Below are 26,705 nucleotides of genomic sequence, written 5' to 3'. Positions count from 1 at the left end.
CAGCAACTCCACCGACTCAACAACTCCAAACCTCCTCCCATGTAAGAAGGGTTCAAGAGTGGCCCAGCCGTGGGTCAAGAGTGGTTCAGAACCCTTGTGACGTGATGTGACATGGTTATTTGTCGCCCTACGAGAGCCGACAGAACCCCATCTCAGTCCAATCCCTGCCAATGCTACCATTGCTTGCTGCGTTCCCTGGTCGTTCCGCCCTTTGACCCCCCAGCCGACAGCCCGTCAACCATCACATTCTTCGCGCTCCCGCCTTTTCGACCTCTGCTTCTCCTCAGGGGTGGGCAATATCACAGCCGTGGCCGCGTAGATCCAACCTCCGGAGCGTGTTCACGTGGCGCCCGCCCCTCCACCTTACGGTAGATCATGCCCATCCCCAGCAACGCCGTCTTGCCCTTCTGGGAAGCTCATCCGGCTTTGCCTGGCCCATCGACGACCGACTTTCGCTCTTCCCCTAGGCCGCTAACCGCCGCCGAGAGACTAACAAAATCCCCCCAATCGTCAACATCTCTGGCCAAACTCCGCCCGACGCCAGCAGGGCTCTGCCAAGCGGGGAAGACGGAAAGAAAGGGAAAGAATTGCAAAAAAGAAACGACTCATTTTCTGTCTTTGCCCCTATGTCTCAGTTCCGCCGTCTTGCCGCGGGTAAGCTGAGTCCTCGTGCAGCTTCCCGAGTGGGATGGCAACCAACATGGGGGTACTCAATGGAGGAGGGTAGGGATGCGGCTGAGGAGAGGAGCCGGAAACTCATCTAAGCTGTCGCCTTGTCACCGAAGCTGATGGCTTGATCACATCGAAAGGCATGCCATCCTTGTCCATCCTTGTCTTTTGTTGCCTTCACCCTAGGGAGTATCTTCAGACTGCAACGTCGCCCTCCCTGAAAGAAGCCTGTGGATTTCTCCGGGATTAGTATATAACTATCCAACTCCCAGCATTCCCTACAACTATTCTACAGCAAGGTGCTATTATCCAACGCTCTCAGACTCATCAGCCAGCAACATGCTTCTCTTGTCTTTCCTCTCCTCTGTTGGCGTGGCTTCCGCAGCCTCCATTGGGAACTATGCTCGTGCCCTTGCCCTTGAGAATAGAGGTGAGTTTTTCATCCAACAACCAAGCAAGGCGTCATAGACTAACCCATTACCATTGCCATAGCTGTGACTGTGACTTCTCAAAACCTGGCCAACTTCCAGTTCTACGCTCAGCACTCCGCCGCTGCCTACTGCAATTATAATGCCAAAGCTGGTGCTAAGATTAGTTGCGGAGGGTATTGTCCGTCCGTGGAGGGTGATGCTGCCACTATTGTAGCATCCTTCGGGTACGCCGCTTTTCATGTCCTCTTAAACAAGCGTCTTGTACTGATATATCGCGAATAGTGGTAGCGTAACCGGAATTGCTGGCTACGTCTCCACCGACGCCGCGCGCAAGGAGATCGTCATCTCCATCCGTGGCAGCAGCAACATCCGCAACTGGATCACCAACCTGGACTTTGGCCAGGACTCATGCTCCACGCTGGTATCTGGCTGCGGCGCTCACTCGGGCTTCCAGAATGCCTGGTTTGAGATTGCCACTGCTGCCAAGGCTGCCATTGTCTCTGCGCGAACCGCCAACCCGTCCTACACCGTCGTCTCCACGGGCCACTCGCTCGGCGGCGCTGTTGCAACACTCGCCGCGGCGTACCTGCGCAAGGCCGGCATCCCCATGGACTTGTATACCTATGGATCGCCGCGCGTGGGCGACGGTGACTTTGCGGACTTTGTGAGTAACCAAGCCGGCTCCGAGTTCCGCGTCACCCACACCGCCGACCCCGTGCCGCGTCTGCCTCCGATCATCTTCGGCTACCGACACACGTCCCCGGAGTACTGGCTGGCCACCGGCTCCTCCGATACCACTACTTATTCGGTGTCGGACATTAAGGTGTGCGAGGGCAACGCCAACATCAGCTGCAACGCTGGCACTCTTGGTCTCGATATCGCAGCCCATCTCCACTACCTGCAGGATATCTCGGGCTGCAACGCCCTCGGCATCTCGTGGAGAGGTGCCCAGATGACGGACGAGGAACTCGAGGAGAAGCTCAACCAGTACGCCAAGCTGGATGTGGAATATGTTGCCAACCAGCCCAGCTAAAGGGAAGTAAAATGAGGAGTCGAGATGTAGCGTTGAATTTCGGAGAGCGTTGTCTATTTGGGATGGATTTGGGACGAATTGCCATGTCGTCACTTCATGTTGGGTGGATGAAAATAAACAAGTCATATTGTACATATATTGTCTTGAGAGCAAAAGTCTACGTAGCCTACTCCTGTGTCGGCCAAAACAAGCCCCCTGTGACTGGTGCCGTACCCGGAAACATGACAACGGTGACGCTACCACTGGCATGCCCTGACGGGGTCAAAAAACAAACGCCAACACTCCGCTGATACAGAGGTCCAAAATGCGTGTAACAAATTAATCATGAGTTCCCTCCACGATCATGCCTTGCGCGTTGGGAACTCCAACTAGGATGACCCCACGAGGCACCCGCACTTCCTTGACCTTCATGCAGCCAAAGACATTCACCTCACGAATGTTAGGGCATGCTCGGAATATGCTCCCCAGTACAAAATCCGTCACTTCCTCGCAGAAGGAAATCTCCAACTCTCGTAGTTCGGGATAGTTAGCCTTGTCGTTGAACACTTCTTCAAAGGCTTCGCGAGAGATGTGGCGGCAGGCGTGCACGTTGAGAGAACGCAGCTTCTGTCCAGAATGGGCCATCAGAGCTTTGAACCCCTCGCTGCACAGTCCGATGTCGTCAGGGTTGTCCCGGGGTCGAGTCGAGTCGAGCTGTCGGCATTTCTGAAAATCGATAATATGCAAGGGTGGGTTCGCCCACTCGGTAAAAAGGTGGACAAATCCCTTGTCAGTCATAATCTCACTGTCCGTGATGCGGAGTTTGGTGAGGGAGCGGCAGTGCTCATTGATTGCCTTCAAGAGTTCATCGTTGACGGCGGGGACGATTTTGAGGGAAAGTGTCTGAAGCTTCTGACCGATTTGCGAGATAGTGTGAGTGTAGGCGGCAGTAGAGGTTAGCGTCTGAAGCTGAAGACCAACGTGCTCCAAGCTAGATATCTCTCCTATTGACTTTATGCCTTCGTCAGACACTTGCTGGTTGTTCTCAATCTTCAATCGGGCCAGATTCGGGCAATGCTCCCTAAGCATTCCCACACTATCATCACCGAAGTGCTTGTCAGTGTAGTAAACCTGGAGACCCTTCAAGGCCTTACCCTTGGCGACCAGGAATTCGTGCCACTTTTCCGAGCTGAGAAGATTCGCGCCATGGAGATAGAACGACTCTAGTGAGATGTCGCGGGTTAAGAAATAATCCATTACCTCATCCTTGAACTGGATACCGCAGCGGATCTTGAGCCGGCGAAGGTTTGGCGACACTTGGAAAATGCTGACATAGTCTTGCTCTCCAAGCCTCGCGCCATCATAGATGTGAAGAGTCTCAGTGGTTGGCTGTACAAAGAGCGGGAGCGTATCTGGCTTCAATAGACGTCGCTTTGAGAACATTCGTGCAATCTTGTCAACCAAGTGATCAGGCAAGTCCCCAAGACTGTCTGCCAGATCGACGTTTTTGGCCAAGGTTTGCACGCAGAGCGTTACCAAGCTTTTGGTGCCAACATCACCATCAAGGATTCTGCTTTGGATAGCTCGTCGTCTGCCGACCCCACCTGCGGCAGCCTGCTTCCGTGGCTTCTTCTTTGGCTGATCTTGTTGTTGTTCTTTGGCCACTTGCCGTCCACAGGGAGCACATAGCAAACCACCATCAGGGCCGGCGACTGAATATGGGGTGACAGTAAAACGCTTCTCGCAAATGGCACAGTTTTCCATCTGGCCAGGCATTGGGGCGCTTCGTTGCTCAAAGATAGCGCGGGCGACGTCATCGTCGTCGTCGGAATCATTGGCATTCTTCTTGCGCTTCTTGAAAGACTTGCTCGTCTTGATTTTCTCCAGCGCCTTCTCTTCATCCTTTTCCTTCTTCGACTTCTGTAGGTCATTTCCACGGCGACTTGACCGCCGTGCTGAGGTACTCGATTCGGAGGGAGCTGCGAAAGACTCGTCCTCGAGCTCGTCGTTGTTCTGCTCAGCGGCAGCTTGGCGGCGACGTACTTCAGCATCCTCCCGGATCCGTGTCGCTGAGATGTTGTGGGACTGTCAATCTATTAGCATCATTGGAAGAGAACAGGGCTCTTGGCACTCACGGCCAGGAAGTCCGTCAAGGCAGATTGCCTGGTTTGGCAACGTTAGCAGATGGATTTCATACACAATCATGTTGAGTATGCTTACGGTCCGAAGACAGCACGATTTGGCCTCGCAGGCAGATTCTGGTTGTTGACCTGGGTGCCATTCTGTGTGGTGTTCTGGGGGCCAGTCTGGTTGTTGTTCTGATTGCCGGCCTGTCCATTATTCTGGGCCTGATTTTGGCTTGCAGCGCTCCTTCGGCGCACCCTAACAGAGGAGTTAGCTATTCAGTCATCCCTGCCGATGATAGCAGAGAAACCAACATGGTCTTGGTGGTGAGCGCTACACTCGGGGGCGAAATGTCACAGGTAGGTCTTCAAAGCCGTTGGCGATCACCATCTGGAGGTTTTGGTGGAGGAAAATCAGAAAGGCCGCCAGATTGACGGCTGGCGCAAACACGAGGCAAGTGGCGTTCCTCCATTAATTCCAGCAGCTACCGGCGATCACAGCGCGAGACGGCCAAGCACGGGATTAACACGGTGTCAGGTGACCAAGTGCACATTGATAAGCACCCACTCACACAATGCGCACTGTACGGGGGCTTGCAGCTGTATGCATCGCTGGGCCAGGGAAGTGCAAGCACACAGTGCAGCATGAACCCCAAGCAGGCACTTAAGGCACCGAAACGCCACGTGATTTCGCGTAGAGGGGCAACGCGGCCGTCGCCCTTCCTGATCAGGCACTGTGAACTTGTGAATTGGCGGCTGTGACGACCCCAAAAAAGGAGCCGCCAGTGGCAACTTTTCTTTCACCTTCATCTCACTTTCGTGCCAGTACCTGTCTTTGATACCGAAACTTCATCTCCCATTGAATGAGGACAGTCCTCCCTGTTTGTTTGTTTTCCCGTTTGTTCGCTTGCGCGTGCATGCTGCAAACGCATATTTCCACCGTTCTTGTCCCGGTCTCCCAGTCTCGATAGCGCAGTAGTGTGAACCGGCAGGGGTTCTGCCTGCATCTCACCTCACTTCAGCTCCCTGGCATCGGCATTTTCGGTTCCTTTCACCAAAGTCCGCACAATCTTTCTTAGGGAAGATCCATCGAACACTTTGCTAGGTTGCTGCGATTGTCACTTTGATCTGTTACATTCATCCAGATACTGGCCTTCAACGGTTTTGCGTCAACTACGCAGTGATCATGCCTCGAGGTCGCCCCGCTGCCCGGGGAGCATCCACCCCATCCTCCGCAGCAAATGGTGAGTTGCAGTGGTGCGCAATCTTTGAAATAATTCACTAATAGCCAATATCTCAGATTCCAGAGATGCTTCATCCACCGGGACTGGCCGCTTAACCCGGTCAACATCTACTAGGAACCTGGCTACTCTACCTGCTACGGCTGTTGCTGATGCTGCGGAAACTCCAAGCACTTCTGCTCCTGGGGAAAAGCGTCCAAGAGGTCGTCCTAGAAAGACAACACTGGATGTAGGCAATGCCGTTTCCCCTGCCACTGCACCTACTAGAAGAGGTCGTGGAAGACCAAGCCGGGCTTCGCTACTTGGCAGCGAATCGGTTTCCACAGCCCCAACCCCAGTGGAGGGCTTATCTGAAAGCGAATATTCGACACCGGGGACCAGCATGGTGCCCACGCCCGCTGCTACTGATCTGAGCAAATCTTCCTCATCGTTGGAGGTGCATCTTCCTGGGCCATCCCGCCAACACGCCCCAGACAGGGAGCGGGGGCTTCGAAACAGCATGTACTCCATGAAGTCCGCTCCAAAGAGCAAGAAGAACGAGATTGGCGACACGGATGACGAGGAGGAAGGATTCTCAGACACATCCCCAGATGCAAAGGTAGCTCGTCGACTCCAACAAGAGGAGTTCGCAAAGGCCAACAAAGCTGCCCCGCCATCGCTGCCAGCACGTCGCAGAAACACGCGAGCTTCGGTCTCTGCCTCGTCCCCAGCTCCTCCTAAAGCACCTGTCACCAAGCGAGGCAGGCCCTCGACTGGCTCCATCAGCAAGGTTAATCGCCCACCAAAGAAAGCCAGAGTCATTGCTGACTCTGACGATTCTGATATCGACATGGACGCTGAAGTGGCTGCTGCAGTTGGCCTTGGCGATGCTATGTCTGACCTTGACTTCGAAGCCGAGACGGCTTCCATTGCAGAGAAAAATGAGGTCAGCGATGATGACGATGCCGAGGATGATTCGAGCGAAGATGACGCACCATTAGCAAAGAGGCCTGGGAGAACTAAACCGGCACCGCGAACTTCTGTAGGAAAGGCGAAGCCCCTCCTACCCATCTTACCAGGACCTTCTGCTGCCAGTGCGAGTGAGGACTTGTCAGACATACTCAGTGACCCTGGAATGGATGCCGTTGCTAGTGGCTTCTCGGAAATCTCCTCTGTGGCTAGTGGCCTGAGCTCTGCCGATAATAGTGACAGCGGCGTTGATCGGGACCTGGAAACTCTGCGGAGAATCGCTCGAGAACGACGGGCTTACCGAAGACCGGGTAACAATGGGCGCCTTAAGAAGGAGCGTGACCGTCTTGAGGCAAACCACCCCGAGATCAAGACCATGTGGCAGGACCTGGAAAATATGCCCGTTCTCAAAGCTGGCATGGCACCCCAACCTCAGACAATATCTCGACAGCTCAAACCATTTCAGTTGGAGGGTCTTGCGTGGATGACGGCCATGGAGAAGACCGAGTGGAAGGGTGGTCTTCTCGGAGATGAAATGGGCCTCGGCAAGACCATTCAAGCCGTCTCGCTCATCATGTCGGATTACCCCGCCAAGCAACCCTCCCTTGTTCTTGTGCCCCCTGTTGCCTTGATGCAGTGGCAACAAGAGATCAAGTCTTACACAGATGGCACTCTGAAGACGTTTGTTTACCATGGTACAAACCAAAAGACCAAGAGCATGACCGCCAAGGAGCTCAAGAAATACGATGTAATAATGATGTCGTACAACAGCCTTGAGTCGATGTACCGAAAACAGGAGAAGGGGTTCAAGCGAAAGGACGGCATATACAAGGAAAAGAGCGTCATCCACTCCATCACTTTCCACCGAGCAATTCTTGATGAGGCTCACTGCATCAAGACGAGAACTACAATGACTGCCAAGGCATGCTTCGCACTCAAGACCAACTTCAGATGGTGTTTGACGGGAACACCCCTTCAGAACCGAATTGGAGAATTCTTCTCCTTGGTTCGGTTTCTCAATATCCGTCCCTTTGCATCCTACCTCTGCAAGCAATGCCCTTGTTCTACTCTTGAATGGTCCATGAATGAGGACAGTCGCTGTAGCCAATGCAACCATGCGGGTATGCAACATGTGTCCGTCTTCAACCAGGAGCTTCTCAACCCCATCCAGAAGTTCGGAAACCTTGGCCCAGGGCGAGAGGCTTTCAGAAAGCTTCGCCTAATGACAGATCGCATCATGTTGCGTCGGCTGAAGAAGGATCATACCAACTCAATGGAGCTTCCTGTCAAGGAGATTTATGTCGATCGCCAGTTCTTTGGAGAAGAAGAAAACGACTTTGCCAATAGCATCATGACCAGCGGTAAGCGCAAATTCGATACTTATGTCGCCCAGGGTGTGCTTTTGAACAACTACGCCAACATTTTCGGTCTGATTATGCAAATGCGACAAGTTGCCGATCACCCAGATCTCATCCTCAAGAAGAATGCCGACGGTGGCCAGAACGTTCTGGTATGCTGCATCTGTGACGAACCTTCCGAAGATACGGTTCGTAGCCGATGCAAGCACGACTTCTGCAGGGCATGCGTCGGTGGTTATGTCCGTTCAACGGCTGAACCTGATTGCCCACGGTGCCACATTCCCCTATCAATCGATCTCGAGCAACCTGAGATCGAACAGGACGAGAATCTGGTAAAGAAGAACTCCATCATTAACCGAATCAAGATGGAGAATTGGACTTCCTCGTCAAAGATTGAACTACTTGTGCACGAGCTTCACAAGCTCCGCTCTGATAATGCGTCTCACAAGTCCATAATCTTCTCTCAGTTCACCACAATGTTGCAACTCATTGAGTGGCGCCTTCGCAGGGCTGGAATCACTACAGTTATGCTTGACGGAAGCATGACTCCTGCCCAACGACAGGCCTCTATCGAGCATTTCATGACAAACGTCAACGTGGAATGCTTCTTGGTCTCGCTCAAGGCTGGTGGTGTGGCGCTCAACCTCACAGAGGCATCGCGAGTGTTCATTGTTGACCCGTAAGTCTCTTTCTAATCAGCGTGTTGATATACTGGTATAACTAACTTAAATATAGATGGTGGAACCCTGCGGCCGAATGGCAGTCTGCTGATCGATGCCATCGCATCGGGCAGACCCGACCCTGTACCATCACCCGTCTATGTATTGAGGACTCCGTCGAGAGCCGCATGGTTTTGATTCAGGAAAAGAAGACAAACATGATTCACTCGACTGTCAATGGCGATGACAAGGCGATGGACTCTCTCAGCCCCGAGGACATGCAGTTTTTGTTCCGTGGCTCCTGAGTCACCCAATGGTATCATGTCTTCCTTATTGTATCGTGTTTTTTCGTTCCGATGCCGTTAATTTGGCATGATGAGGGGTTGTCTTAATCTGCTGTTTGTTCTCGAAATTACAAGCATTATTCTTGATCCCCTGTTCGGGTGATATACACGACTGGGTAACGGCTCAATTGGCATTGTGCCCATTGAGAACGGGTGCGGTTAGGGGAGGCGCGCAGGAGTTCAGCGAGGGACTTCGCACAGGAGATTGGCCTCTAGCTGGGGCAATCAATTATGACATGTTGTCATTGAAGGCATATTCGCCTTCGTGTATGTATATTTGTCAGTCAACAAACGGGAATATCACGTCTTCAACTTCGAAGCATAGAGGTGGCCGAATGTCACCATCCGAAATGACATCTCGTGTTCTAATACGAAACTCTCCAGAGGACACTTGTTTGTAGACACGTAGGTCAATCTGTTGGCTAGTAACTAGGGTGCATGCATGGCTTATTTTACGTTCTCGCAAGATCATTATCACAGGCAGTGTTCACGGCATGGAAACAATCTTCGTAAGCAAATCGGCAGCCAAACTGGTCTAATCCGAACCATTATTTTTCTATATATGTGCAATATTTCAAATGTCTTTTATACCACATTATGATGTGGACCGTATCTCTACCCTCGGAGGTGGAAGCCAGAGAGGCGAGATTTCAAAAAGGGTCTATCAAATCAGTCCCACGGAGGGAAAGCACTGAACGAAGGTAACATGGGGCAACGGGTGGCTCAAAGTCTCCTTTTACAAAAAGAGGACGTCACCACACCGAAGCAGAATGTGATTGTCTTTCGCCGCTCACGACAAGTCGACAGCACAATCAACACACTCAGAGGCCAAGGAGGGCCATGGCACCGGGCTCGCTGCAGACGTAGATGACGTCGTGGGCGTTAGAAAAGCCATTGAACTGAGTGGCAGAGCACTTGGTGTAGGCACCCATCTCCTCAAAATAGAGCCAGTCACCAACATCTAGGATGGGGTCGAAACGGGTGCTCTCGGTGATGCGGTCAATACCATCGCAGGTGGGGCCCCAAACGGAGTACTCGAAGCCCTCGCCCACGGGGGTGGGGTTGGCAGCCGAAGTATCGTAGAGAGTCTTCCCACCGGCGCGGAGGATCTTGGCGATGGGGTTCTGGTGGTCGAACATGATGTTGGAAAAGTTGCCGTAGACGCCGTCGTTGACGTAGACCATGTAGCCCTTGCCGTCCAGAGTGGGGTCCTCGACGGTGCGTCGAGCGATGATGTTGCAGGCAATGGTGAATGCCGTGGCGACATAGTAGCGGCCGGGCTCAGCAATGATCTCAATGTTGCTGTGGGGAGGGAAAAACTCGTCCAGGGCGCCGCTGAGGACGCCAGCCATAGCCTCGAAGCAGTCGCCGCTGAAGCCGCCACCGACGTCGAGGGTGCGCAAGTTGAACCCGAATTCATGGGCCCGCTGGAAGACCAAGTGAGCATCGCGGACAGCCTTGTAGTAGGCCAGGGGGTCCGAGGCGCCGGAGCCGACGTGGAAGCTGACACCTACGACGTTGAGACCGAGTTGCTTGGCGAGAGCGAGGAGGCTCTCGGTGGTGTCCATGGCAGCGCCAAACTTCATGCTAAAACGGCACAGGCTTTCGCTATCGTCGGTCATGATGCGGAGGAAAAGTTCGGCGCCGGGGAAGAGCTTGGCGATCTTGTACAGCTCATCGGCGTTATCAAAGGTCATCTGCTTGACGCCCGCGGACTTGACGAATCGGACGTAGGAGTTGGTCTTGCAGGGCTGGGCGTAGATGATGCGGTCGGGGCTGAGGCCCATGCCGAGGACCTGTTCGATCTCTGTCTTGGAGGCACAGTCGAAGCCGGTACCAAGCTCGGCGAGGAGCTTGATGACTTGGGGGTCAGGGTTGCATTTGACGGCTTGAATAGGGGTTAGTTTCTGGTCGAGGGATTGGGATATTGACGAGGAGCTGAATAAAGCTTACCATAGAAGGGGCGAACACGGGGGAGGTTCTTCTTCCAGCGAATGTGCTGGCGGTAGACCTCGCCTAGGTCAGCAACGAAGAAGGTGTCTTCTTCGCCAGGGTCGCACAACTCATGGTCGATAGCCTGAACACGCTGGTGCAGGGCATCGCCAATAAGCTGCTTGGGATTAATCACGCCATGTTGCTGAAGAGAGTCCAAAAAGATGGGTTTCTTCAATGCGACATGTGTATGATGTTCATTGTTGGTGTAATTGTCGAGGACAGCCGTTGCCATAACCATATCCCAAGTAGTTGCGGGGGTGCGACTGGGGATAGGCGGAGAAGACGAATTGGTGAGGGAGACCGGTGAAGAAACGTCGAGAGGGCGTGAAACACGGGTTCCTCGGAGACGTTTTGGTGAATGGAGTTGTGTAGAAGAAGTTTAACCTTTAAGTCAAACGGGTGTTAGGGTGGTCGAAACCGGTAGCAGACTGGTCCCTCAGTGGACTGGCGAGGCCTCCTCGACTCTTCCTCAACGAGAGGAAGAACCTCTTGATTCCTCCTATGCGGCAGCTGGTGGTCGTCGGAAGTCGACGGGGGAGTGTTGAACTTGGGGTCGTGCAAGACGAAGAGATCGAGGAGCTTATGCGAAGGCGACTGCAGCAGCGGGAGGGGGGATGACGTTGATGATGTGTGAAGTCTTCCGAAGACTGAAATCTTTGTCGCTGACGAAGCTCACGGCCGGAGGAGCCGTGGTGGAAGCGTTGCCTTTGAGAAGACCAAAGGCAGGTCTAGGGTGGGTTCTGGGAGGGAAGAGGTAGAGACAAGCTCTGTGGTTTTTGTTGCTGGCTGTGCGCGGGAGAGTCAGTAAAAGGGGATGATATTGTCGCAGTTGGATGCGAGAGTGGCGGGAAGATGGGAGGGTGAGACGATGAAGATGGGAGCTGAGCTGGAGCAGAAAAGGAGGAAGGGGAGAGACGATGAAGGACGAGTGTCCTTTTAAATGTCGCAATTGATTGGAGGGATGCAGGCGTAACGCGAACAAAAATACCCGTGTGCTTGTGCTTGTGGTGTGGTGTGGACGGGTGGTGGAGGTGTGAAGCGGGAGGTGTGTACGGTGAGCAAGGTGGGACAACCAAGCGATAAAATGCCCTGTGACGACACCAGCGGGAGAGGGGCAGGAGCCGGAAAAAATTTGAGATTTTTTGGCAAGGGTCGAGGAGGGGAAGGAGGGCATGTTGTGGCGCAGCAGGTACATATATCTCAGCGCTTACTTATGGAGTGAGATTGAGACAGTGAAATGCTCGGCGCAACACTGCAGAAGATGGCGGTTGATCCAGGGGTTGGAGGAGCGTGTGTCGATTTTGTCGAATGTGACAATGGATAAAAGGTCAAGTTTTGAAAATTGGATGGACAGACGACAGGTGGAGAGACGGATGGGCGGTGGACAGCTTTCCTCCCCGGCGCTACGGGCCTTCCGGGTAAGCTTCCAGGATTTTTTCGTCGCTAAACCCAGAGCTACGGGCATCAATAAGGTCTGGCCCAAATGGGTAGGCAAGGTACCTGGGGCTAGTTAACTGAGCTCCTGGAAACACAGGGCCTGGAATAGCATGGGACACAGTGCAGTAGGGTTTCAGTGCTCGTACCTGCCTGGTCCAAGCTGCAAAGGCGGCATGGCGTGTCGATCTGTGGCTGAGGAGGCGTTCCTCGACGAACTCGGATGTGCCTTTCCCACCATCCAGCACACACCCCCAATGTAGCGCAATGCTGGACTCGACGCATAATTACCCAGGCAACTAGGGCACCTGGAAGGACAACTACTAGACCTACCAAAAAAAAAAAGCAAATTCCCCTCTCCTCTCTCCCCCATTGTGTAACAGGTTTGCCCTCGAACCCACCGAAATATGCCATGCAGCCTTCCATTTCCATGCTTGTCTTGTGGAGAGCGACTAGGCTCCGGTTCATTGGCTGGGACCGCATCCGCCGGGCATACCACAGAGTACGTACCCAGCGTCCGGCCCCACCTCCGATTGTCCAGCTCGGCCGTGCAACCAGGCACTGCCAAAAATGACTCTACACCGACAGACAGAAACTCCGAAAGGTGCGGAAACTCTGGGGTTGGGGGGGCTTTAGACCTTGGGCCGTGGGAATATTACACCACGTGTCTTTCTGTGGCATTTCACCCCCTACCCGATGGTTGCGTCAGGAGACATTGACACAGACGCGGCAGTGCCCAACATCGAAAAGCCAGGATCCAGTTCTTCGCCATGTTCTAGACCGCAACTCCAGCAGCCATCGCCGATCGAGCGTCCCCTCGCCCATGTAATACGCAGCGCGGGTCCCCTAAAACATCCGTCAAATTCCCTCAGCCATGACTATCCACTTGGCTCACGCGTCACTACTTCGGCTGTCGGTTATCCGTTTTACACGCGGAGACCAGCAGTACCTATGTAGAAGAAGGCCAGGGATGTCCTCGGCCTCGCACCTTGCCCATATATGCCAACTACATTTACGTACTTGAGCCAGCCCTAGTATTGCAAATTCGAGGTCAGCAGCTTTTCCTGTCAGCCCATTGAGTCCCTGGCGAATCGGCAATGGTCCTATGTTTGTCAACATGTCACCCAGGCCAGCCATTTTCAGTGTTATACGCTCTTCCAATTGGCTTCGGGGTTTCATATTCACGCCCCCTCTATACGTAAAAACATTTCTCACTATCGAACTATGTTCAAAAGCCCCTTCGCTTTCAATCAAAGTGGCGTAAACTTACTCCCGGCGGTAACCGACTTGCTGTCTAGCTCTCTCAACTGACACCACAAATTCGTCTTCGTCATACAACTATGTGGTCAAACTGCACGGCCAAAAACCAATCCTCGCAGCGCATTCTCAAGGCACCACCGGGCTTGTATGTACTTCGCTCTTTAGTCCGGCAAAAAATCCAACGCTCAAGGACTCCGGCTCTGAGAGAGCTAGCTCAACCTCCTCCACCGCAACACCCTGCCTTACCATCCTCCACCAGCCTCGCACCAGTCCCAGTTCCACAACCCCACTGTCCCTGTTTCCCTGCGCTTGGTGCTCGCGCTCCGCAGCGTCAGGGCCCCAGAGTCAATGAGGTGTAGGTTCACAGGAATAGGTGTGTCGGCATGGGGAAAGAGGAGGAGGAGGGGTGTGGGGGAGGTGGTATCAATCTTGTTCTTGCGTTGCTCTGTGATCTCTCTGCCATTGAAGGAAGGGTAGAGAGATGTATCGTATCTGAACGCGTGTGTCAAGGGACCCTTCTCATGCATAGAGAAGGGCTGATTTAAATTGTGAGGCCGGGCGTGCAAGTCACAGACAGCTTCATCGCCTGCAGGCGTTATGTGAACGTTAATTGTGGAGGAGGGTCATCTATCGTGTGTCGTAGGTTATATGTACACCTTCATCGTACATGGGCAGCCGCCCTTCATGTATCATCTCAAACTCTCGACATGCATGTATCAGCCAGAATCTCTATAACATAGTTAGCGTGCACGCAGGCATGTAAATGCAGCATGTAGGTCGAGAAGGTCGCCCTTCATCCACGCTACTCGACGCCCTGAACGTCCATCTCGCGAAGCTTCCACTCGCCGTCCACCCAGGACTGCTTCTCTCCCAAGAACGCGATCCTCTCCTCGCCCTTGCTCATGGCCTCCACGAGGTAACGCTGGGCCACCTCGCGCACCTGGTCCTTGGAGACATCAAGTAACTGCACACGCTTGCGCTGCTTCATCTCCTCCGTGACGCCTGACAGGAATCGGCCCATGCCCTCCTGGTTCACAGACACGGGCGCGTCAACGCCCTGGAACACCGAAATCTTGGCCTCCTCCATGTCCTGGTCCGACCACTGCTTGTCCACTGCCCACTGACCTGCGTTGCGCATAATGCTCAGCGTGTTCTGGGGATTCGGGTCTCGGTAAGAGTAGAATCCAAATAGGCCATCCAGTGGTCGGGAGTACGCGCCACCGCCGTAAGCACCACCCTTCTCACGAATCTCGTGGTGCAGGTGCTTGTGGGTAAGCAGCTGGGACAGGATCTGGAGCGGCGCTCCGTCGGGAGACGTGTATGACGCCGTCGGCAGCGAGAGGCCGCCGTAGTAAACTTGGTATGGGAGGGGGAAGAAAGTCTTGCTATCGCGAGGCAGTTGTCGGGGCTCCGGGTTCTTCAGCTCCAAAGGTCCACGGGAGCCGCTGCCCAAAAAGGTCTGCAGAGAGGCTGTGTTGTTCGCGACACTCTCCGATCCACAGGTGAGAGCAGTGCGGAAGTTACCGCCGACAAGCGCAAAGCTCTGGATTTGCTTCAGCTTGGCGATGACATCTACGAGTTTATCCGACTCGGGGCGGCTGGCCAGTGAAGTCACCAGCTTAACTTGTGACAACCCTGACACTTGCTGGCGCAGCCACGCAGCTCGGGTCAGACCAGCCTCAGAGTATCCCATCGCGTATCGGTGTCCAGTCGACGCGATATCGTTTACCACACCATCTGCCGAAGCCTGTAGAAGCTGTCGGATGCGGAGAGCTGCCTCAGGGCTATCAAAGTCGGTCCCCAGGACCAACTTCTCGATAATATCAAACATGACGGGGACATTTTGGTCCAGAGCCATGCCCGTAAAGATCAAGCCCTCGCTGGCTTGGTGGAAGTCCGTTGGCGAGGGGGTACAGTGGTATCCCACCGACACACCGCCCGTCTTGAGCTTGATGAGGTCCTCAAGCTGCTCCATTGACATGTCCTTGGTACCCAATCGCATGATACTATCGGTGAACAGAGGAATCAGCTCGCGGAGATCATCCGGTAGATTCTCCAACGTGTTGATAGCACGGAAGTAGGTGAGGCCGTTGGTAGGGGCCTCGCGCCACTGGATCTTTGTTCCGTTGGTATTTTCGTCTCGGATTACAACAGGCTCCTTGGTCCTAGGAATGTCCTTGACATAAACGGTGGGTAAGCAGCTCAGGTCTTCAGTGTTTGTCTTGTTCTGCTCCACTAGGAGATCCTGCTCCTGCTTCTCAAAGTGCTTTCGGGCATTCTCCTCGCCACCCGCCTTCTTGATGGCGTCCTGGATCTTGCCCGCCAATCTCTCCTGTTCCTCTTTGACCAAGTCCTCGCCGTAGGTGGTTGAAGGCGCCATGGTGAAGGTCAAGGCATTATCGTTGAGTAGATACTTATCCATCAAGCTCTCCAAGTAGTTGCCCTCGGCCAGCTTGGCCTTGAAGGCTGTGATGGTCTCGTTCCAGGCGAGCGAGTCAAAGGGATCAACTCCATTGAACCACTTGGGCTTGAGGCGGTTGAGCATTGAGAATCCAAAGTTGGCCGTCTTGTGCTTTAGAGTTAGCTCTAGCTGGTGGAGAGAGCCGTCGATCTTGGTCTGATCAAAGCCCTTGCCACGTGCCTCCCGTAGAATCTGCTGCACCTTCTCCTTGAGCTTGGGAACGTCAGACTCCTGGACACCAGTCAGGCCGATAGAGAAGATTCCACGCTTGGCTGAGCTATCATATCCGGCATTGGGGCTCCAGTCGGCACCCATGCCAGCCTCAACCAGACCTCGGTAGAGGGGAGAGCCATATCCGTCCATCAGGAGGGTAGAGAGGAGCGAAATCGAAAAAGACTCGAGGACATCACTAGTATCACCAGTAACCCATGAAACAGATGTCTTGTACTGACGATCGGCGTCCACCAAAGGATCCAGGGGGCCATAGAGGGTGACGTCTTTGGGTCCATCAAGTTGGATCGGCTCATGGATTTGCGTGTCGCTCTTGATCTTGTCGAATGCCTGGAGTTGGGCGTTAACCTCTTGGAGGTGATCCGCGAGTGGCATATCGCCATATGAGAAGAGCTTGGCGTTGCTTGGATGGTAGTGTTCGGCGTGGAACTGCTTCAACTGCTCATAAGTCAAGTCGGTAATCTTTTGAGGGTCGCCGCCCGAGTTGTTGATATCGGGGAACATGTGGTCATGGAAACGAATATAGTAGAGATATCCAGCGTCCGACATCTGACCCTTCATCTCGTTGTAAACAACACCCTTGAAAACCAACTTCTTGCTGGCCTCATCCTCGGCAATCGGGTTCTCCGGACCAATCCGCCAACCCTCCTGGGTGAAGTCGGATTGCTTGAGAAGGGGGTGCAGAGTAGCGTCCAGGTAAACCGACATCAAGTTCTTAAAATCCTGCTCGTTGGTAGTGGCGAAGGGGTAGAAGGTGTGATCCGAGGCCGTGAAGGCGTTCATGAAGTTGGAGAGGGTTCGGGGCAACATCTTGAAGAACGGGTCGCGGATGGGATATCTGGAAGCATGCGGTTAGCCATTGTTTGCGTCCAGTTGCCCATTCGATTTTGCAAGAGGAGGTCGCACTTGTTGCTACCACAGAGCGTCGTGTGCTCGAGAATATGGGGGATGCCAGTGTCGTTTGGAGGGTTCGTCTTGAAGCCGATGGAGAAGACATTGTTGGTATCATCGCGGGCAATGTGCAGGTAATCGGCACCAGTTTTGTCGTGTTGAAGATGGAGAGCCGTCAGCTTGAGTTCAGGGACATGCTTGGAGCGCAAGAGTGTGAAGCCGTGGAGCTGTTCGCCGGGCTTGGGGAATTGCGAGAGCTCCGTCACGGCCTTTCGGGCGGTGGATGCCGCGTTGCGGAGCATCTTGTCGTTCGTCTGTTGGTGTCGTCGAGGAAAAGAGGAGGAGAAATTATAAAAGAAGATTCTAGTGATACATCGAACAGGTAATATTACAGCAACAGAGCAAGATCCGACGAAAGGGGTGTTTCGACGAAGTGCGGCTCGGCTCCGTAGTAAAATGAGGAGAGAAGGTCGAAAAGTCGAGATTTCGGATGCACGTCAATGACGCCTCGCCTGAGGTGGCTAATTAGATCTCACCCGAAAATTTACAGGGCCGATCGGGCCAGGGTGCGGAGTGCAACCCAGGGACCTTACGTACCTAGTAAAGCCGGGTCACAGTGGCCGTGCTGCGCACAACGTCAGTCGCCAGCAGGGTCGTCCAGTGGCCAGCGAGGCTTTTCAGTGGTGGCCACCCAGTGACCACAGCGGACAGGGCCCCCGGGTGGAGCCGTGGGATTAGTCAGGTAGGGTGTGATGCCGGCTGTTCAATGGTCCCCAGCATTCCCGGCCCTTCCACCAGTAGGCTGCTAACTCTGGGGCACATTATTCGCTACCGGGCCCTGCTAGTGCCCTAGCGGCTGTGATGATGGCACAAAGGCTCCATGGCAAAACCAATCGGTGCCTTTCGAGACTCCATGAGCCCTTCATCCCGTGCCGTCCATTCCCAAGAGTTGGTGGCTTCCACCTACGCCTTCAGCCCCGAGGAACGCTTGCACGACTACCGTTGCGGTTGCTTGTCGCACATCAAGCGTAGGTCCGTCCCAAAGCGTAGCCCTGCACCCACTGCAACGCCCAGCACTCCGCCCGCTGGCTGTCGTACTGCCACTCCCAGGGCACTGCGCTGCACAGTGACAATTCTCGCCCGGTCTCACTAACGCCCATTTCTCCAGCCTAGCCGACGCCATCTGTCTCGCCAGACTTGGCCTCTTTTCAACCACCGACCACGAATTCACGGCGACGACGACCTGGCCGCGGCCTCTTCCCTCAGCCATCCCCCCGCGACCAGCTGACGACATCGAATTTCGAGACTCTCGATGCCCTCGATCCCCTCTGCGACTGCTCTCGTGACTCCCACCCGACCGGTTCGACGACGGATCTGACGAAGCTCGACGAACCTGATCGGCCATGTCTGCTAGCCAGCTGGACGCTCCTCTGGCCAACGGGCACGACGGCCACGTCCATCCCCCGCCAGCAACGGCCAAAAAGACGAAGGGCAAGAAAGGCATGGACTCCAACGAAGCGTCGCGCCTGCTCCAGGCCCGCATCTCCCAACTCGAGCAAGATGCCGCCGGCGAGAAGGACCAGGAGCTGGAGATTGGTGTGTTGCGCCCCCGTTTGATGGAACCGAAAGTCGTACAGATGGCGCCCTCGTCGATCTCGATGCCCAGGAGGGGAGAAGGAACGTGTGCTGATTCGTGGCCGGTATAGAGCGTGAAGTAAAGAGGGCGAACCGCGATCTCCTCCAACAAGTCTCTAAAATGGACAACATGCAGAAGATCGATCATCTCACCAAGCGCTCGAGCGAACTACTGGCCGACATGCGACGCCTGGAACGGGAGAACCAGAAGAACAAGCGACGCGGGGACAACCTGCAGAAGGAGCGAGATACTAACCGTACCGAACTGAGCAAGACGGTTGGACTCAAGGAGAAGCTTGAGAAGCTCTGCCGCGAACTTCAACGAGACAACAACAAGATGAAGGTGGGTTCCTGGACATTGGTGGACGATGTACCCCGAGAGCGAATCCTGTACTGACCTGCGCCGACCAGAATGAGAACAAGGAGCATCAAACGACGCAGAAGCGCAATAATGTTGCGTGGGACGAGAAGTATGCGACCTTGCTATCGAAACTCGAGGGATACCAGGAAGAGAAAGACACACCACGGAAACAGGTTGTGGACATGGAGGTCGACGAACTGTAAGGAATCACAACCGGACGTGATATAACGTCGCACCACTAACATCAGTTTTTAGGTTCCGGGTCCGCTTCAAGTCCTTTATCGAACAATACGAATTACGAGAGCTGCATTTCCACTCCCTGATGCGAACGAAGGAACTCGAGGTCCAATACCATATGGCCCGGTACGAGCGCGAGAAGAAGAATGCCGAGGCCGAGTCAACGAAGGCCCGGCACCTACAAGCGCAAGTCCAGGCCTTCACCAAGACGGAGACGGAGCTGAGGAATCAACTCAACGTCTACGTCGACAAGTTTAAGCAGGTAGGTGACCTCGCGCAACCCCAATGTGGCATCTTGACTAATCCCACAGCAGGTGGAGGACACACTGAATAACAGCAACGACCTATTCTTGTCGTTCCGCAAGGAGATGGAGGACATGTCCAAGAAGGGGAAGCGTCTGGAAAAGGAGAACGAAGCCTTGAAGAGACAGAAGGAAGCCACGGCCACAAACATTATCCGTATGGCCGAGGAGCGGCAGGAGTGGAAGAAGAAGACGGAGGCCGCAGAGAAGAAGACGGAGAAGCTCATGAGCATCATCCAGCAAATGCAGCAGCAGGGCCGTAAGGTGCCACCGAGCATGAACAACACTGTGGAAACCTGTTATTCGGACGGCCACGGTGGCGAAGGCGACGAAAGCGACTACTCCGACGAAGATGGTGACGACGAAGAAGTTAGCGAGTTCGACGACGACACCGAGGAGGAGCCGCAGTCCAACGAACAGGGCGTCCCAGTGCCGTACGGGCCGGAACGCCCACCTCAGGCAATGCCAGCAACGACCAACGGGCATTAGGAGGCCATTGAGAACATGACCTGGGCAGGACTTCGGAAGTTGCGCGGGTTGTAAGAATGGCCACTCCATGTATTGCCGGCATACGGCGCTTGGCACCTGAGTTAAATCTCGACCAACATGATCCGGGAGCAGTGGATTTGCTCCACCAACTCGAGATAAGTACGTGTCCGAGTCACTAGCTAGTTGTCAGGCCGGGATGTTCTGCTGGAGGTGCTCCTTGTGCTGTTGCTGTGTAAGATTGGCTGTCGTAGCTACCTGCTCTGTTAATCCGTCGCCATGTTCGGGGACCTAATTGGATCCATCCCCTTTCAACAAAGACCAGCCCCACTGTGCTTCGAAGCGTTGCTGCTGGGTGTGTTGCCTGGAACTCTATGGCCGTGATGCAGGGACGAGACTGCTTTGCCAGGCTGTGTATATTAGACAGGGTTCTCTCGTGGAATGAGGCTCTTGTCGCCTGTTTGCCAAGGTGGATGAGTGAAGACGCGGATATCGTGACGTATGAAAGTGGGAAGAGGTGCGAGGGTGGTTGAAAATCTAGAGTCACCATTTATAGCCATCATGCCCTGTACTTCCAAAGGCAAACAGGGAGTAACCCCCGTATCGCAGCCTGTCGATTGCACCCACTGCAGCTAAAAAAAATTGGATGATGGTACCAGAACTACCTAGCTATGTCCCATCCGGAGCTCCGGGGTTTGGGGTTTGGGTCGAAATCCTGGTCCCCGCCCGATCATCTGTACCGCGTGCTTGCTTCGACATGCCAGCTTGCGTTTCCCTACCCATTTGATTCCTTAGAGAAGTGCAAAAAAGCTCGAGGTACGTGGAAACTTAGCTTCAGTTTGTGTACGTAGTATAAATGCCAGGTACCCCGGGTGCCGAGTCTATTAATATCTCCATTGTCGGCATATCGGGGGTTTTCGATGCCGACCCCAGACACGTCCAAGAATGGCAGGCGCGTCTCACTGAGTGAGCTTAGGGCCACCTTACCTCCCATCCCACCTTTTAGAGTAGCTCCCCGGCTTCACTCCTTCAACCCACCAAACACCCCAGCATCAGCCCACGGTTCAGCGCCAAACCGTAACCATGGACTTTCTCCAGGTAAGTCGTCACATTGCGTTACGCAATCAGTGCAGCATACCAAGGTGCTCGTTCGTAAGGGACTAATTGCTAATCATGTTCCGCTGCCCAACAGCGCCTTGCGCGCTTCCTCGATCGCCCGCTCTTCCCATGGAAGCGCCTCATCATGGGCTTCTCGGTCGGCCAGTACCTCTTCGAGACCTTCCTCACCTTCCGCCAGTATCGCATTCTCCAGCAGCCCAGTCCCCCCGCCGTGCTCTCCAAGGAAGTCTCCCAGGAGGTCTTCGACAAGTCCCAAGCCTACGGCCGCGCCAAGGCCCAGTTCAGCATTGTCGACGGTCTTTACAGCCAGCTCCAAAACATCGCCTTCATCCACTTCGACGTCCTTCCTAAGCTCTGGTCCTGGTCTGGTGACCTCTTGCTCCGATTCGCTCCCGAACGCTTCACCGGTGAAATCAGTCACTCCATTGTCTTCGTCCTGACCTTCATGGTTGTCGGCCAGATTCTCCGCCTACCCTCGTCTATCTACCATACATTCGTCCTCGAAGAAAAGTTTGGCTTCAATAAACAGACTCCCCAGCTCTTTGTTACCGACATGCTCAAGTCTCAGCTCCTGACCTTTATCCTCGCTCCCCCGATCCTCGCCGGTTTCCTCGCCATCATCCAGAAGACTGGAAACCAGTTCTTCTACTACCTTTGGGCCTTCGCTGCTGGTCTCCAGGTCTTCATGATTACCATCTACCCGATCGCTATCCTGCCTCTGTTCAACAAGTTGTCTCCCCTCGAGGATGGCAAGCTCAAGACCGGTGTTGAGGCTCTCGCTGCCAGCCTCAAATTTCCCCTGCACGAGCTCTACGTCATCGACGGCAGCAAGCGCAGCGCCCACTCCAACGCCTACTTCTTTGGTCTCCCCTGGAAGAAGCACATTGTCATCTACGATACTTTGATTGAGAAGAGCGAGAGCGAGGAGGTCATCGCTGTCCTTGCCCATGAGCTTGGTCACTGGAAGTTGGGTCACACGACTAGCCTCTTCGGCATCTCCCAGGTACCACTACTCCTAGCCGTCTATCGCTATGTTCAAAATTAACTGACGCTCGCAGGGCCATTTGTTCTACATCTTTACTCTCTTCTCTGTCTTCATCAACAACAACTCCCTGTACTCGGCCTTTGGCTTCCTCAAGGAGCACCCCATCATCATCGGCTTCATCCTCTTCTCTGATGCCCTCTCGCCTACTGACCTCCTTGTCAAGTTCGGCATGAACATCATCACCCGCAAGTTCGAGTTCCAGGCCGACGCCTTTGCCAAGCAGCTCGGATACCCCGAGGAGCTCGCCCGCTCCCTCCTCAAGCTCCAGATCCAGAACCTCAGCACCATGGATGCCGACTGGATGTACGCCAGCTACCACTTCTCTCACCCCCACCTTTCTGAGCGCCTTAATGCCCTCGGCTGGAAGGGTTCTGAGGGCGTCACCGAGGGTGTCCCCGACAAGTCCGCTGAGGCTGACAAGGAGGGTGTCGCCAAGGTTACAGGTCGCGACGAGCTGTAAGCCATCATTGTCATTTAGACAGTAGAAAAGGAGTTGTTTCACGGGGGTGTGCACACCGCCAAGGTCGCAAAATACAAATCTCGTGTAGAGGTGAGCTCTTTGAGGTGCTCACAGGAATAGTTGGCCATAAGAATCAGTCATCTAGAGTCATAGATCCCAGGCTCGCGTGTACAATACAAGTCATTTGCAATTCATTCGTACTGGTCATCGGCATTGCTACCGAAATTTCAAGTGACTACTCAGGGCAATTTCATCCAGTTTGTTCATCATGGACCAGATATGCTCGGATTGCCCGGTTCGCCTCTAGGACCTAGCCCTCATCTCTGTCGTCTAGCCAGAGGTCAATGCTAGTTAGTGAATCAACTCATCTAGTCCTCTTCGGAGTCATCTGAATCATAGGATCCCTCGGATCCATCCAGCTCGTCCTCGTCCTCGTCCTCTTCTTCTTCTTCTTCCTCGTTGCCATCAGGCTTCAGGCCATAGTCGTCGTGGAAGTAGCTGAGCTCGTGTGTCTGAACCTTGTAGCCCATACCCTTGAAAGCAGTCTCCATGCCCTGAGAACAGTTAGTTACCATGTACACAAGTGAGGTTTCTGCCGTTAAGAAACGGTTCCCAGGTGTATTTGTAATGTTATGGATAGTGAGAGCACGAGTACGTCACATACCTCTTTCATCAATGTTGCGCAAGTCACGATGATATTGCTCTTGCCCGGCTCGAAACATGGCAGGATAATGTCGCGCATAGCGGCGCGCATCTCATCGATAGTCACGGCGCGCACGCGGCGCAGCACCTCCTTGTCCCAGTTCTTGGGCAGGCCGCGGACGACGCCCTGGACAAAGTTCTGCTGTGCGGCGCTGGGCATCGTCGACTGCTCGTCGGCGAACATGACGACAATCTGGCTGATGGTACCCTCCAACAGGTGTCGGTCAATGTCCACCTCTCCCTCGGCAACCTTTCGGATGGCGTCACTGGAAGCTGCAATAGCCTTAAAGGCGTCAGGAGAGCGGTATACTCGGTACGAGAGAAGGCCCGAGTTAATGTCGCGCGCGAAGTAGGAGCCGTAGGCGTAGCCAGCACCACGGACAGCGTTCCAGAGGGGACCCTCAGGGGCCTCAAGATAGCCAATGGCGACCATGAGGGCGGCCATCTGGGGGTCGGAAAAGGATTCCAGGCCCTTAGCCGATGAGACAGAGTAGGAGCTGTCGAGGGTGGTCATGGGAATAATGACGGCACCAACAGATCCAGGATTGCGGCCCTCGGCGTTGAGAAGGCTCACGGGCTTGGGGATCTCGACCATGTCCTCCTCGGCGGTCAACGACTTGGACAAGGTATCCCAAGTGGTAAGAGGGTCGGGTAGAGTAGCCAAGTTTGCAGTGACGAGGAAGCGCATGTTCTGGAAAGTGAAAAGCGACTTTCGGACGGTGTTGAACCAGGACACGACCTTCTCAGGCTCCTTCTCCAACAGCTTCTTGAGGCGCTTGAGATACACAGCTCGAACAAGAACACGCTTGGCGACAGCAAGAGTCGACCTCTCCATGTGGAACGCTGCGTCAACCTCGCCAGCCATGCCGCGGCCATCACGCTTGCCCTCGGGAATGTCAGCCAAAGCCTTGGTGACGCCAGCCTTGAGGCGCTGCGGGTCGAAGATAGAGTCAAACATCATGGTGCGGATCCATTCCACAGCGGCGCCGTACTTCTCTGGTTCAACCTGGAACTGAATCATCATGCCGTCAGCATCGCCCAGAGATCGGGCGGAGCTGAGCGAGTAGCTGATGGTATCCCGCTCGAGCTCCATGACGACCTGCTCGAAGCCGACCTGTTTGCCATCACGCATGATGTGCGTGTTGAAGAAGTTGTCACTGAAGATTGGCATCAGGGGTTTGAACTCGTCCGGAATTTGAGAAGTACCGATGTGGATGGTAATGTGAACAAAGTTGGTCGGTACGTCCTCGAACTGGAGGAAGAGGGGCAGCTTTCCATTAGGCGCGGCATCAATGAACTTTTGCGCGGATCCAACACCCAAGCCGACAGCTCGAGCGCGTCCAGCACGAGCAGTATCGGACTCGATGAAGTGAATCGAGTCTGTACCAGGAACAGGCCATTGATCGATGAGCGAGGCGGGAATAGGGGCATCATTCTTCTTCTTCGCCTCCTCAAGGTGCTTTCCGAGTTTAGCAAGGCCTTCGGGTCCGAGCTCTTCCTTGCGTTTGGCAATGCGAGCCTCCTCATCCTTCTTCATCTTAGAGGCCATCTCGAGGGAGGGCTTGCCAAGGACTGAGATATGGTGAGCATCCGCCATCCACTTACGGAGGAAGTCGCGCCAGTCCTTGTCTTCCCACTTCTCCAAGTCATCGTACTCGTTTAGATTCTGCAGATCCTTGAGCGTTGATCCATCACGTTCTCCAAAGAGATAGTCGGTGATGATGTTGGTGGCGTAGAACGACTCGGAAGTCTCAGCGTGGTACTTGACCTGACGTCTCTCGCGGCGGATGCACTCCCTCATGTATTCCATATCCATAGGGTTCGACGCGACCTCCTTCAACAGCTCAAAGAGACGCTTTTCAACAAACTCAAGCTTCTCAGTGGCGACACCAGTAGGCTGCAACCAGATGACGGAGTTGGGGCGAGAGTCCCACCAGTAGCTGACGGAGCTGGCAAGTTCCTCACGCTCGACCATAACATTCTCGAGAATAGAGACGGATGAACCGCAGAGATAGGTGAGGAGAACGTTGAGAGCGGATGATGCGGTAGTGTCAATGCAGTTGGGACCAAAGAAGCCGACAAGGATTTCGCCAACCGTCTCATCCTCCTCCGGGAACTCGGCAGTGACGATCTTGGAGTCGTTGAGAGCAGGAGGCTGAGCAGAGTCAATCCAGGGTCTGTTAACTTGGGGTCAGTATCAAGTCCAAGCCTGGATAGTACGTTTCGGGGAATTCCTACCTCTGGAAAGGGGTATCAAGGGAGGGGATGTCATCCTTGATGGACTCTTCGAACTCGTCGAGAATCTGGAGCAAATTCTCGTGGTTCGTCTCGCCGACGATGACCAGGCAAAGGTTTCGGGGCTGGTACATGTCTTTGTGGAACTGGCGGATACGCTCGGGGGTCAAGACACGCAGAGCTTCGGTCATGCCGCCAGTCTCATATCGGAAGCCGACGTTCTCTGGGTAAAGAAGACGGCGGGCTTTTAGGTCCATGATCTCAGGACTGCGAAATTGAACAGCTTGCATTTCCGAGTAAACAACACCGGCATCATTACCCTCGCCGTCGATGTGGCAGACCTCGGTGACGATTCCCTCATCGGTAATGGTGGGCAGGATGATGTGCTCCAGATAGACAGGAAGGATTTGGGCAAAACCCTCCCATCCAGCGGTCTCGAGAGTGTAGGCGGTATGATCTGTTGCAGTCCAGGCATTCGTGCCGGAGTAGGCACGGGAGGAGAGTTTGTCGAGGAGACCCTTGTACTGGTAGCTCTTAGAGCCCATGAAGACAAGATGCTCAAGAGTATGGGGAGCTCCCGAGTCGTCAAAGATCTCAGTGGCTAGGGTGAAGTAGCCATTGACCTTGGGCCCCTTGCGATCGGCGATGACGACTTGCAAGCCACTGCGTTCGGAGACATATTGAGAGATGGTGCAGGGAGCATAGTCGGCCTTGAAGCTCTGGATCTTGCGAAACCGCGACTTGGGAGTTTCGGAAGGCATGATGAATTCCCTGAAGCCGCTCAATTTCCACAGAGAGCTAGAAGAGTCATCAGCGTCACCCTATGAGGCCAAACTAAACAAACAGAAGAGAAGCAGAAGATGTTGAAGAGTAGTCAAAGATGGTGAACTGGTTGGGCGCGGTCCGAGCCCTTGGACTGATACAACGCCGAGAACGAACTCCATGGGCGCAATACATATTTAGCAGTGAAATCGACGGGAAAATCAGAAAGCAATTAAATAGACCATGGTTGAAAGGAAAAACAAAATCAGGAGAGAGCAGGTGCTATGTGCTATTCGAGAAACCC

General features: G+C 54.1%; 8 protein-coding genes across 8 annotated transcripts; 3 read left to right on the top strand and 5 right to left on the bottom strand.

The window, feature by feature from the left end:
* Positions 1 to 1,008: 1,008 nt before the first annotated feature.
* Positions 1,009 to 2,133, top strand: BGZ61DRAFT_529123 (lipase; the record flags this gene model as incomplete). Its single annotated transcript, XM_046253354.1, has 3 exons — positions 1,009 to 1,099; positions 1,162 to 1,324; positions 1,383 to 2,133. 3 exons carry the CDS (start codon positions 1,009 to 1,011, stop codon positions 2,131 to 2,133), a joined length of 1,005 nt encoding a protein of 334 aa, XP_046108676.1.
* Positions 2,134 to 2,264: 131 nt separating this feature from the next.
* BGZ61DRAFT_414276 (uncharacterized protein) lies at positions 2,265 to 4,706 on the bottom strand. Its single transcript, XM_046243320.1, has 4 exons — positions 4,551 to 4,706; positions 4,333 to 4,494; positions 4,248 to 4,275; positions 2,265 to 4,197 (listed from the first exon to the last, which is right to left on the bottom strand). Coding segments are annotated over exons 1-4 (1,938 nt in total). The 5' UTR covers positions 4,553 to 4,706; the 3' UTR covers positions 2,265 to 2,451.
* A 318-nt stretch (positions 4,707 to 5,024) lies between these two features.
* On the top strand, positions 5,025 to 9,220 carry BGZ61DRAFT_585632 (SNF2 family N-terminal domain-containing protein). Its single transcript, XM_046256413.1, has 3 exons — positions 5,025 to 5,479; positions 5,536 to 8,461; positions 8,518 to 9,220. Exons 1-3 carry the CDS (start codon positions 5,422 to 5,424, stop codon positions 8,744 to 8,746), a joined length of 3,213 nt encoding a protein of 1,070 aa, XP_046108674.1. The 5' UTR covers positions 5,025 to 5,421; the 3' UTR covers positions 8,747 to 9,220.
* A 386-nt stretch (positions 9,221 to 9,606) lies between these two features.
* Positions 9,607 to 11,018, bottom strand: BGZ61DRAFT_344536 (pyridoxal-dependent decarboxylase; the record flags this gene model as incomplete). Its single annotated transcript, XM_046239707.1, has 2 exons — positions 9,607 to 10,673; positions 10,739 to 11,018. 2 exons carry the CDS (start codon positions 11,016 to 11,018, stop codon positions 9,607 to 9,609), a joined length of 1,347 nt encoding a protein of 448 aa, XP_046108673.1.
* Positions 11,019 to 11,189: 171 nt separating this feature from the next.
* BGZ61DRAFT_167497 (uncharacterized protein) lies at positions 11,190 to 12,079 on the bottom strand. The gene has a single exon (XM_046237544.1). The coding sequence runs from the start codon at positions 11,973 to 11,975 to the stop codon at positions 11,361 to 11,363; it is 615 nt and encodes a 204-aa protein (XP_046108672.1). The 5' UTR covers positions 11,976 to 12,079; the 3' UTR covers positions 11,190 to 11,360.
* Positions 12,080 to 14,276: 2,197 nt separating this feature from the next.
* On the bottom strand, positions 14,277 to 17,359 carry BGZ61DRAFT_529119 (Metalloenzyme, LuxS/M16 peptidase-like protein; the record flags this gene model as incomplete). The annotated part of the gene is made up of 2 exons (XM_046253353.1): positions 14,277 to 17,004; positions 17,073 to 17,359. 2 exons carry the CDS (start codon positions 17,357 to 17,359, stop codon positions 14,277 to 14,279), a joined length of 3,015 nt encoding a protein of 1,004 aa, XP_046108671.1.
* A 1,200-nt stretch (positions 17,360 to 18,559) lies between these two features.
* On the top strand, positions 18,560 to 22,702 carry BGZ61DRAFT_491399 (myosin-like coiled-coil protein-domain-containing protein; the record flags this gene model as incomplete). The annotated part of the gene is made up of 8 exons (XM_046250423.1): positions 18,560 to 18,655; positions 18,832 to 19,035; positions 19,104 to 19,252; positions 19,309 to 19,552; positions 19,605 to 20,021; positions 21,147 to 21,176; positions 21,271 to 22,200; positions 22,256 to 22,702. 8 exons carry the CDS (start codon positions 18,560 to 18,562, stop codon positions 22,700 to 22,702), a joined length of 2,517 nt encoding a protein of 838 aa, XP_046108670.1.
* Positions 22,703 to 23,070: 368 nt separating this feature from the next.
* Positions 23,071 to 26,400, bottom strand: BGZ61DRAFT_344614 (putative zinc metalloprotease; the record flags this gene model as incomplete). The annotated part of the gene is made up of 3 exons (XM_046239716.1): positions 23,071 to 23,256; positions 23,367 to 25,581; positions 25,643 to 26,400. The coding sequence occupies 3 exons, from the start codon at positions 26,398 to 26,400 to the stop codon at positions 23,071 to 23,073; spliced, it is 3,159 nt and encodes a 1,052-aa protein (XP_046108669.1).
* Between the last annotated feature and the right edge of the window lie 305 nt (positions 26,401 to 26,705).

Source organism: Ilyonectria robusta (genome assembly GCF_021365365.1).
Source record: "Ilyonectria robusta strain PMI_751 chromosome Unknown BGZ61scaffold_4, whole genome shotgun sequence".
Lineage (NCBI taxonomy): Eukaryota > Fungi > Ascomycota > Sordariomycetes > Hypocreales > Nectriaceae > Ilyonectria > Ilyonectria robusta.
The sequence above is the reverse complement of the archived record's forward strand: the minus strand, read 5'-3'. Positions and strand labels throughout refer to the sequence as shown.

Excerpts from the sequence above, each read along its gene's own strand:
- BGZ61DRAFT_167497 (XM_046237544.1), bottom strand. The coding sequence starts at position 11,975 with ATGTACCTGCTGCGCCACAACATGCCCTCCTTCCCCTCCTCGACCCTT.
- BGZ61DRAFT_414276 (XM_046243320.1), bottom strand. Across the intron at positions 4,276-4,332 it reads AATCGTGCTGTCTTCGGACC|GCAATCTGCCTTGACGGACT; the intron begins GTAAGCATACTC and ends TTGCCAAACCAG. Across the intron at positions 4,198-4,247 it reads CCTTGACGGACTTCCTGGCC|TCCCACAACATCTCAGCGAC; the intron begins GTGAGTGCCAAG and ends ATAGATTGACAG.
- BGZ61DRAFT_585632 (XM_046256413.1), top strand. The coding sequence starts at position 5,422 with ATGCCTCGAGGTCGCCCCGCTGCCCGGGGAGCATCCACCCCATCCTCC. Across the intron at positions 5,480-5,535 it reads CCCATCCTCCGCAGCAAATG|ATTCCAGAGATGCTTCATCC; the intron begins GTGAGTTGCAGT and ends CCAATATCTCAG. Across the intron at positions 8,462-8,517 it reads CGAGTGTTCATTGTTGACCC|ATGGTGGAACCCTGCGGCCG; the intron begins GTAAGTCTCTTT and ends ACTTAAATATAG.